The sequence below is a fragment of the Castor canadensis genome, chromosome 4, assembly GCF_047511655.1.
Source record: "Castor canadensis chromosome 4, mCasCan1.hap1v2, whole genome shotgun sequence".
In the NCBI taxonomy this organism is placed as follows: domain Eukaryota; kingdom Metazoa; phylum Chordata; class Mammalia; order Rodentia; family Castoridae; genus Castor; species Castor canadensis.
The window spans coordinates 15,120,940-15,133,128 of NC_133389.1; the positions used below are offsets into that span (position 1 = coordinate 15,120,940).

At 36.0% G+C, this 12,189-nt stretch overlaps 1 protein-coding gene across 1 annotated transcript in view; it reads right to left on the reverse strand.

Annotated features, from left to right (window-relative positions):
* Positions 1-12,189, reverse strand: part of Phlpp1 (PH domain and leucine rich repeat protein phosphatase 1) — a 208,060-nt gene that overhangs the window by 21,106 nt on the left and 174,765 nt on the right. The window contains exon 13 of the mRNA XM_074069675.1: positions 3,978-4,108. Coding sequence (XP_073925776.1) covers positions 3,978-4,108 — 131 coding nt within the window. The remainder of the gene's footprint in view (positions 1-3,977; positions 4,109-12,189) is intronic.

Sequence of the window (12,189 nt, forward strand, 5' to 3'; positions counted from 1 at the left end):
TGTATCCCATTTCTGCTCATATTGTCCCTTCAAATATTTAGCAAGCATCACTGAGGACTTGCCATTCCCTGAATCTCCCAGTTCTTCCCTCACTAGTATAAGCCATGCATGCTAAGACTTCTAGGATAAAAGAAAATGTACATGTAAAATTAAAAAGTAAATGAGGGCCATGTCAATAAATTACAAGTTAACTACATGTATTTAAACTGTGAGATTTAAGTTCTCATCTCAGCTCTTAAATTGGTTGAACAGGACCCAAAACAGATATACTATGAAAAAAATAAAAGTATACTCTCAAATGGTATTTCTCCCTCCTAAAATAGAGTTTCTTAAAAACCAGCCTACTAGAAAGCATTCAGCACCCCCAAATGGGACATCATAACAGATGTAAAGTTCATCTATAGAAAGACTGGCTACCACATGGTAAAATAAATCCTGGTACTTTTTGCAAATTGCCACTGGGAAAACCCGTATTATTTAAACAGATGAAAAAGCCATGCACCATCTCTTAACAACTTACATACCTAAATACTCTTGTCATGACTCCAAGAATTTAAATTATCTGTTGGATGCATTCATTAACTCCTAAATCTAATAAATACTTAATACTCTTCCTAAGAACTAGTTAAAACTCTAGGATGTAAATCAGTATAATCACTTTGATTATAGAAACAGGTGAAATTTTAAAATATTTAGTTGAAGAAAAGATTCTACCCTTAATTACTAGCAAATATTTGCTCCCCAACCCATCTGAAATAGCTGAAAAAACATTCAAACCATAGATGCTGTCAACATGGAATCCCCAAATCAAATTAATATCTCATTTTAGAGTAGGGCTAAAAATCCTCTTTCCAAAGTTTTCAATATCATCAATAAAAGAAACGCAACAAAAAAGACAGTCTACTATTATTTGCTCTCTATATGAGCTGGTACTAAATTTTAGGGATTCTTAAAAGCCATCTGTTACTACATCTTTGCTACCTTCTTGAATTCTAGGGAAAAGTAAATGCTCATTTCCAAAGACACTGATAATTACAGACTAGAGTGTCACAGAAATAATTCCATTTCCTAGCCTGATCATTATAAGAAAAAATAATCCCACTGTTCTTGCCCCATTCAACAATCCTTTCTAGTGAAGCAGTCATTGCTCCTTCTCTGGCTTAGCTGCACACAGAACAGCCTAGCTGCACACAGAACAGCCAAGCTGCCATCTGAAGAGTGCTGCATGTTGACTCTTGGGCATCTTCAAATGAGGCCGAGAGTTTGGAAGCTCAATCCCACCAGAGTTCTCATATGCACTCACCCTGGCTCCTGGAGAACAAATAAGTCAATCATAAAACCACACGTAATATGTGGACGCTCTCCTGAGTTATTAAGCACCCACGCCCTGCTGGATGTTAAGCAGAAAGTAACATTTTCCATATTATGATTCACTGTCCATTACTATTTCTTAAAAAAATCTCAGAGCACAATACCTTCACAATAGTTTGGCCATCCAAAGATGTACCCATTGTAGGAACTTCGACAAACAGATTTTCATTTATGTATATATAATGGTGGGTCATTTGTTCTGTTTCTCTCTGGTTTGCGTCTTTATTCTAATTGTCTCATGAATATTTTCTCAGGTTTTTTATGTTTATTCTAAATATAATTAGAAATACCTTGCTTTAAACGAATACTATTTGTGGGGTTTTTAAGGCACTACACATTTAACTTAGAGCCTCCTGCCTGCATTTAATACATGCCCTTTTGTTTTTATTTAGTTGTGAGATAGGGTCTCACTAACTTTTACCTGGGCTGGCCTTGAACTTGAGAGCCTCCTGCCTCTATCTCTTGAGTAGCTGGGATTACAGTTGTGCACCACCACGTCTGGCTTCTGATTTTTAAATAAATTTTTCCTGTAGAGAACCTTGTTCTGAGTACACAAATATTTTGAAAAACTTGATAGAGTGGGCAAGTTACTTTTAAGAAATCTATGCCAATGTTTATTCCTCTAGTAGCACCAAGTTGAAATGTTATTTGAATACTTTATTTAGTATTTTCTTGATATACTAATAAGGTTGAACATCTTTTCATGCAACTACCTGTACTTCTTATGTTAAATGTTAATGTCCTTGGCTCATTTTCTGTTTAATGAGAACTTTCCTTACAGATTTTTAAGAGCAATTTCTAGTAAGAGTATCAGGGAAGCAGGAACAGCAGGAGAGGGAACAAAGAGACTGAAATGGAGGTGAATGTGATCAAAGTTCACAAAACAGGTATGAAAATGTCATAATGACTCATTTTGTACACTTAATATATGCTAAGAAAAAAGAATATTAATGCTTTTAACTTTTATGTTTTTGGTGGTCCAAACTGATGAATAAAGTCATGAAAAGTAAAAAAAAAACAAAACAAAACTTTTATGTTTTTGTTAATGTTCTCTTTTATATTTACTCTTGGTAGTTTTTGGAATAGATATTTTAAATAGTCACATGTAATATTTATGTATAAATATGTATAACAAACATCAAAAATGATCTATATGTACTGATTTCTTGAGAACCACCCCTTTTAACCTAAAAAGTCCTTTTTTAGCTTGTGAATACACTCAGGTGATTTTATTTTATAGATTTAACTCTTTAAATCAGCTAGAGTTTATTTTGATACAGCTTTTTTCTAAATAGCTAATTCTACTCTCTGACAAATCTTGACACAATTCTTAAACACAAAAATTTCGTATATTTGTACAAATTCCTCATGAAGATGGAAATACATTTTGCTGAGTCATGTATTCTTGGTCTTGAAAAGTACTTTGAGATCATGCTTGCCATCCTTCTTATCTTACAGGTGATGAGGTCACTGAGGTCTGGTCTGACTGGGGGAATTAGGCCAAGGCTTAATGGATAAAGTCAGAATTGTTAAAACAGTGGCAAGAACATAGGTTCCCATGTCTTCCACAGGACACCATGCTTAGGCAGATGTCTTTAGTTATACACCAAAAACATCTTTAACCACCAAGTACTTAAAACATCAAGAGGCATTAATTAGGCCAATTCTATCCAGGAATCCCATAAGAGCCCTTCGAATTTCAGTTTGCCCTAAACCAAAGATAGTACTAATGGACACTTCACCAACATTCTCTTCTTTACAGTTTTCTTCTAAGATAATGGAAGATGGTTTTCATCAATAAATAGTTCAACACTTTAGAAACAGTAACGTGGGTCAATGTTCAATACTGCTGCTTTCAGAAAGACTGCAATAAAATGAAAATTCAGAAGATTCTGAAGAAAATAAAGACCACTCACAAACCTTAAAGAATACTATTTTAATATTTTGTTACTTATCTTTTCAGGCATGCACACACATTTATTTTGCAAAATTGGGATTGTATGTGTACAAATTTCTTTGTAAATGTTCTTTTCACTTAATGCCATACTAATGCCAGTTAATTAGGGTTATAACTCTACATTGTAATTTTAATATTCAACAGTGGAGTATAATTTAATTCTACTAACAGACATTTAGAATTATGTGATGAACATTCATATAGAACATTTTTTCTTCTGATGTTACCTTAAGCAAATTTCAATCCAAAATTCTTTATTACCACCAAGGATGAAGCATTGTTAATGAACTCCTTCCCAAAACACGAAGAGAACTTCAGCAGGATCTAACTACTCCACATTTCCAGTTTTGTTTAAACATTAGTCTAGATTATAGTTCTAAATTACTAATTTCCACCACATCATCTGTCTCTTTCAAAATCCTTCCTAGTATTTGCATTAGGTGTCACAACTGTGGTTATCGGTACTATTGAAATTTAAGTTTATATCTTGGTTGTTCCTTGCTCTCCCTCTGTCTTCTGTATCCTACTATGTGTATAGGTATAGCTAGTATCAACAGACACTTCACATTTTGTTTCATGTTTTCACCAAGGTGTAAGTCCCACTGCCAGTGAACACTGTTGGGGATACAATGCCTTACAAAATACTTACTTCAGCAGCTCCAGGGTTTTGTGATCGAGGGCAAGGCGAGGGTTTCCAGTCAAGTCTAGCTCTTGTAGTTTGGGAGGCAGGTTTTCTGGTAAAGTGACTTCACTTAGCTCATTACAGCTCAGGTCCACACACTGAATGAACAAGTGGAAACAGGAAAGGGATGATCTGGAGTTCTTCTGTTCCACACTCCTACCTTCTACAGGTTAATGAGTCTGACCATTTATTGTAGGCACACTGGTCAAAATAGGAAAGCAATTCATCTGCTACTTTGCTACATAAATTTGAGACAGATTTTAATAAATAATTTTTCTCTTACTTTCTCTGACTAACAGAGAATCCATGGTCCATCCTTTTCATTAGTTTACCTCTATATTTAAAATAAAGCATTAACTGAAAAATCCTGAGAATATATGTTTTCTTACAGCTTACAAAATCTGTGTCTGTTATGATTATGAGAGCTATAGTTCCAACATTAAAATGAACTTCGTATGGCTTTCTTAAAACCAAACTAAACCAAACAAAAACCCTCTCTAAATGAAGAATAAAAATGGAACACACACTCAAAATGACGTAATACTTCAAAAGAAGCTCACTAAGAAATCAGCAAAAGTCAGATGAGAGGTGAGCCTGCCCACTAAGGAAGGAAAACAAGGGCTAAATCAAGTATGGATCCTGCCCTCAAAGCATTAAAGGAACAGGTGCCAAATCTAACTAAAAAGCAACCACAAAAATGATGATCATGTTGATTAGAACAAAAACTAGGGGCCAGGCAAGGTGGTGTACACCTGTAACCCCAGCTACTCTGAGGGCAAAGATCAGGAGGATGGCACTTAAAGGGCAACCCTGGGCAAAAATCAGTGAGACCCCCATCAGAACAACAAGCTGAGTATGTAGCTGTTCCACCTATATGGGAGAGGACCGTGGAACGAGGCTGGCTCAGGCAAAAAGCGCGAGACCTTCTAAAAAAAAAAAAATAACTAAAAGCAAAAAAGGGTTGGGTGCATGGCTCACATTGGAGAGTATCTGCCTAATCAGTGAAGGCCCTAAATTCAAACCCCAGTAACAAGTGTCACTTGCAGATGGGAATAATACTCTCTCACAACACCCACCTAAGGCTTAAGTGACGTCAACTCTAAAAAAAGAGTTGTGTTTCTGTTCTGAGAGCAGAGAGCCTAAGGGGACAATGCTTACCATGCAAAAGAGAAAGCAAGAGTGACTGGTGAGTGTGTTACATTCGAGAATATGGAACCCACAATTTGATAGAATGGGGTGGAAAGCTTTTAATTATCTGGATTGAGTTAGCAACTTACAATTTTTAAAAAGAGCTTAAAGAGCCTACTAAAAATCTCAAGATGGTTTGGAAGGAGAATTGCATCCAAGAATTTCAGTATCTTAAAAGTAGATAAAATCTTCCTCTTATTTGGAAAAATTCTTAAAGAAGGCTATTTCCTTATTGGGGTTAGTGGTGTTTTTGGAGAGACAAATTCTCAACAGACTTCAAATAATATAATGCTTCCAAACAAAATGTTCAATACCATCATCATATTACCATTTTAAATAATTATATTTTATAATGAGAGCATTAGAATTATATTTTTAAAAGTTTAGAAAACAGAGTTTAGAAAATTTATCCTCAAATCTGTCACCCCAATTCAACCAGTGTTAGCATTCTGAGTTTTTCTCTTCATTACTCATTACTAGCATTTTAAAAATACTTTCAAAATCATAATTGTAGGTACAATTTCATTACATGCCACTTACTCTTTTATCCCTTTATAGCCTCTATTTCCCTATCTTCATTCTCATCTATTATAGTCTGTTTGTGTTATAGTAGCACCAACAGCCTAAAGCACCATTATCTCCAATAACCTCATACTAATTCTAGTAGATATATATTAATTCACTTAACCTAAACATTAATTAAAAGGAAATAGTTATCTCATTTTCCAATTGTAAGTACGGGCTGCATGAACAATTAACAGTACTTTAATGAAAACTATGGAAAACTTTTAAAGCCGATTGGTTAATAATGGTCTGTGCTATCAACATAGTACATATACCAACACAGTAAGACAAGAAGGGTGTAAATACAATCTACTGATGGCGATGGAACATGAGCTAAAGGACCAAGAGGTTAGGGTAACTCAGGATGTAGGGAATAACAAACAATCACAGAGAATGTCTTATGTCATAAGACTCAAGACACTGTAAAGCACTGCTGAATTTTATGAAATTGATAGAAACAATTTTTAACACTGCCCAAAGATTTAAACTTTCAGAGTTCTGCAGATATATAGAGTTCCACGGGGTGAATGTTTATAAAGATGTTGCTGCTGGTTGTGAAACAGATCTTCTTAGATATGATGCTTCTGTACCACCCCCTGCCCAGGCCCATCTGCTCACCAGGCTTCCTTGACTGATTCATTGCATCAGCTCCTATCCATCTAGTTCTAGTACCTTGGTTCTGACTCAAACCACATTTCCTCTGGAGTACTCTAACTGCATCATAATGCTGACTTCAGTCTTGCTTCCCTCCCTCTGATTCACTCCTCATAATACTGTCAGAGTTATTTCTCTAATGCGCTTTACCCCATACAACTACATCCTAGCTTCAGTTTTATAATTGCTCCAACTGCTCTTAAGCCTACTCACTGAAATCCTCAAAAATAAGGCTCTTCAGCCCTTTCACCCCTTGTTTCTTCACATCTGTTTCATCCATGTCAGAGCAACTACAGTTCCTACCCATCTCAGGTTCTCATTTGGTCTGTGCCTTTCCATATGTTACTCTTTGTGCCTGGAACTTGTTCTTTTTTAGCTTTTCATGCTTTTTATCTATTAAAATCCCCTTTTTGGGGGGGGGGTTGGGACTAGGATTTGAACTCAGGGCTTTGTATTTGCAAAGAAGACACTCTACTGCTTGAACAACACCTCCAGTCCATCTCGTTCTGGTTATTTTAAAGATGGAGTCTTTTCAACTATTTGCCAGGGCTGGCCTTGAACATCAATCCTCCTAATCTCAGTCTCCTAATTAAAATAGGATTACAGATGTGAGCCACCAGCACCTGGCTGCCACATATTCCTTTTAAGACTCAACTCAATACCAACTGTACTACACTTCTATTTCAACTAGAAATCCCTTGTTTTAATTATCTGCTTATTTATTTCTTCCACTAGACTTACGACCTTCCAGAGAACAAAGACTGCTTCTTTTCCCCTTATGTCCTAATCAGTGTGTAGGAAAGAGTAGATGCTTTACAAATGTATTCACTCAAAGAATGAACAAAACAAAAACTGTCTAGCACAAAGTAGACAATGACTTTGTTGAATGGACAAATGGGTAAGTGAATGAATCTTGTAAGGTTTTTCAGTAATTAAATCTGCTAGACTGGGAATTAAAATGCAGGTGCTTAGGTTTAAAGTTTAGCCTAGAGTAAACAGCAATGCAATAGAGTTGGTACATTTTAAATGTCATTGTCTAACTCTGTATGAGAGTTCAACTACTTTCACTAATGGCAGAAAAGCAAAGACGTATCCTTTTATATTTCTGCACACTGAGGGCAGTTTGTTCATAAAAATTACAGGAGGCTGACATCTGTTGCCACCCAACCCTATCCACAAATACTACACTACAGGATGAGAGTACCTAATCCAAATGTTTGGGACCATAAGTGTTTCAGATTTTGGGCTTGCACAGATTTTAGACTATTTGTACAGACTTTACTGGTTGAATACCCCTAAACTGAAAATCCAAAATTTGAAATACTCCAAAATGCAAAACTTTTTGAGCATCGTGATGATGCTCAGTTCTATTCTTTTAATAGTCCTCAATACTAACCGATAGTTAAAGCATTCAAAAATATTTGTTAGCTGATCCACTCTAACGGATACCACTAAAAAGCCCCCAAAATATTTGGGTGAAATAACAAAAAAAAAAATGCCAACACATTCTATGTTGTTAATGTACATACCTCTATGCTTAATAAACTACACTTTTCCAGGCCCATTCCAAGACACAGCTAACAAACACAGCTTTGTTATAATCAAAATTCTGGTAAAAATACCCCAAACAGAATTAGTCAACCATCAGAAAAAAATGAGACAATTCACAGTTGAGAAGGAAGTCATGATTTCAGAGGAAAAATTATAGAGATATATATTAGATAAGAGCATGCAAAATTAATCAGTGCCATCTTAAAGAAAAAGGAGCATCATCTGATGCATAGTTTAATTATCACAACAGCTCCATGGAGTATTTATTATATTTCTTTACAAAACATTACTGAAGCCAGGCATGGTGGCACATACCTGTAATCCCAATACTTGGGAGACTGAGGGAGGTGGATTGCAAATTTGAGGCCAGTCTATGCTACATAGCAAAACTCTACCTCAAAAAAACAACAGAAAATGTTACTGAAGAAGTAGACATATCAATTTTTGTATCAGTATTACATTTGAGCCAAATGGCTGCCTATATTGTCCTGAAATATCACCTTAACCTACTGGCTCCTAGAAACTCCGCAAAACCTCGCTTCCTTCTTTCTTCAGATGACACCAAGTCCACCCCTCACTCCAACAGTTCCAAAAATGAGACTCCCAGTCACATTCTGCATTTCCCTGCCCTCGTAAGTAAAAGCTGGCACACATGTTTCCCCATAGATGAGATCCACTAGTTTTGTTCATTTTGAATTCATAAAAAGCAACTAAGTCCAAGTGTGCATTCAAAAGAGCATGTATTAAGCATCTAAAAACTGGCAGGGATAGACAGACATGGGAGGCACAGCCCTCGCCCTTCAGGCCTCCCAGGTTAGTGGAGAAACAAACAGCACAATCTATAGCTCCTATGACCAGTAGTATGGCAGAAGTGCACACAGGTTGGGACAGCCACTAAGACCCCAGAAAGGCCTGCCCAAAAGAAAGGACTCTTGTACAGAATCAAAATTAAAGATAGTCAGGCTGTGAGTACAGGACAGCATCTTGGGAGAGCTAGTAACATGTGTGCCAGGACAGAAAAGTCCCTGTGGCTGGCAGGGTCTGAGACCAGAAAGTAAGGTTGGAGAGGCAGAGGGAGACTGAAGAATGACTGCATGTCTCATGAAAAAATAATATACCACCTCCCTTTCTTAAATAAGAGCCACAATATTGTAGCTTAAGCGTAAAATAAATTTCCACATATGTATGTTACTTCTGACTACATACCTTTTAAACTAGTATATATTCCTGATATTATAAAAGGCTACTGTGTGATGTTTACACATCTACCTAAACCTGTGGAGCCTATGAGAACCTAACTTTGACCACAACACAAAAGGCAAGGTATAATGTTACATTTCTATATAAATTATATTTACATATAATTATTCAGAAATGTATACTAATGCTTAAGCCTCCTCACCTTTCAGGGAGATCTAAAAGAAGACCTTAATCTTGTATAAAAGTCTTCCTTTAAAATTTATATACACTATTCTCCGTGTTTTTCTCAACTAGATTTTAGATTTCAGAAATCATATTTGCAACAATTTGAAATGATAAAGGTAACTATCAGAGTAAATATTTGCTTTAAAGAAAAATTCTCCTGCTATCAAATAGGATTCTATTCCAATACTGAATTTCCTGAAATACAAAAACTCATTTGTAAAATTTGACTAGAATAAAACACATCCTATACTAACTGAGTAATTTCTTTCCATCATTACCTCTTAAAACTGGTTTTATATGCTCTTGGGAGTATACTCAGTGGTACATTACAAAGTTACAGGGCATATACTCAGTGGTACATTACAAAATTACAGGGCACCTAGCACGTGCTTCTATGGGCTTCAGTTTCACTCAAAGACTGTAGAGGAGGAGGGCCATTATTTTTACAATAAAACAAATACATAGTAAAAAGTAAAACAAAAATGAATATGAAATTTCACAATGAAAAGGGGGCTTACAGGTAATTCCAGGCCACTCCCAGATTTCTGGGTGTGTGAGTGCTTCTCCATTTGCTCAGGGTCTGAAGAGCATGGGTGTGACCACTACACAACTACTTCTTTTGAGAACGCAGCCACAGTGCACCTATCTACAGGTGTGTATCCAAACATACACCTTCAATATGCACAAAGAGTTCACAGAGGACCAGTCATCATCTGCTCTATAAAATGTAGGTACTAATTTGCTGGTAAAGGCATGTTTTTGAATTTAGAAAGATTTGAGGAAACTAGAGTTTAAAAAACATAACTAGTCTGAGTACATCAATTTTAGAAGAGCAAGAATATTCAGTCCTAGCTTCCTGCTCATCTGTCCCTAGTAAAGCAGGGAGCAAAGCGCCTCAATGGGCGCCACCTGGTACACACTGCTTGCTCTTCTTTCCTGAGCCTTCATATAGAGATCTGCCTCAAACAGGAACTGACAACAGATTCCCAGTTAGAAAATTTCTTAAATGACTATTACTTGATTCTAGGGCCAGGATGACTGCCCTGGTTTCTGGTTTGGGGTATGCTTTATAGATGCCTCACTGATATTACATCTATTAGGTCAACTACTCCATCCAACTAGCACCTACCTGGCCCCTAACCTGTCTTCATTTCAATTAACCTACTTTCCAAAGAATTCATCCTTTTCTTCTATCCATTCTGACCCAGCCATCTCCCCACATTCTTAGTGTCCTCATGACTGAGGGAATCAATACTCTCTTTTTTACTGCACTTTACAGACAATAACAACACACAGGCTTGCCTAGGTCCAGTCAACTCTGTCCTACATGGTAACTCTGGGATCATGTTTTCCTCTCTGACTGAGAGCTGATCTGTAACCAGAGGGAGGTCCTTTTTTTTTTTCTTTTTTTTCTATTTTTTTCATCTTCTTACAGACACTATCCTCAAAAGTATGACATATTAAAAATACCTTATACTTCATTCATTACCCAGTTAAAAGTAAAATAGATTCTAGAGATAAGCTCACCCAATTTATCTAAGTAGTTTACTAGTACATAACAGACATGAAAATAATCTTCTGAAAAGAATGTACAACATATTAAAGCAAGCTGTTTACCAGGAAATAGTCAAGAAGCCACAGGAACATAAAAATTTGCTATATTTTTATAATGTGCTATCTCACATTATAAATTTATTCACTATCTTTCCACTGCTTAAAACATACTTTATCTGCTTAAAACATACTTCAAAAAGGGTTATAATAAACCACTAATTAAAATTACTCAACTAAAACCCTGTGTCTATAGCATAACTGTATTATCCATGTGGCCACTATGCGGTTCAGTGGAGGGCTCTGAAGGAGGGGAACCAAGTGCCATATCCACAGCCATCTGGGCTTCTGTAGTTGTCAATCACTGGTGGTCCAGGTGTGTGGACTTAATCCCAGAACTAGCCAATCCAAGTCTTACTTAGTGTTGAAGTAGATCATGTTTTTCTTGCTAGCTGACTGAAAATTAATTGGTAACCTGAGGGAGGTTTGTCTTTGTCTATCTTATCTATCTATCTGTCGTGCTAGGAATCAAACCTGCGATCTCACACATGTCAGGCAAGTACCCAACCAGTGAGCTATAATTCCAGACTATTTTAGAACCAGAATGGCATTGTCACCTCTTTCAGAAATACAAGACTGGTGGTAGGGGTTTGGAAGGTTAATTTAAAAATGGTAAGAAAAAAATGAAGATAATAAAAGTATTCACTTTGGATCTATTTGGACTAGCTGGAAAATCCTGAAATACACTTTTTTCTTAACTTATATCACCTCCTTGTCCAAATACAGAAATTGACACTTGATGATCACTTTATCTAGTCTCATTGGAAGTACCAAATTAGGAAAAAAAAAAAAAAAAGCCTGAGCTAAATTTTATCTGAGATTAAAAGCTGTATATAGTCTCTGTTTTAAGGGTACATGAATAATGGCCTATTTTTAAGTGTTTTAAAAACATTTGTAGCATGCATATTTTAGTAGAGAGTTGTTTACCCCTTTAAATAATGACTGTTTTGAAAGTTTTGGTAGCAAAGCTGTGAATGAACACTTTAATGTCTAAAAACATAAGATTGCTTAGAGATAACTAGCTAAATACACCATGATCTTATTCCATTAAATTATTAACTGATAAGATTTTATAACTGCAAGGTTTTAATACCTTATGAGATACTTACAACTGATAATGATTATGCCTTATTTTCAAGAAGAAATACTAATAAAATTTAGGGGTATTAATTCAATAATAGAATTT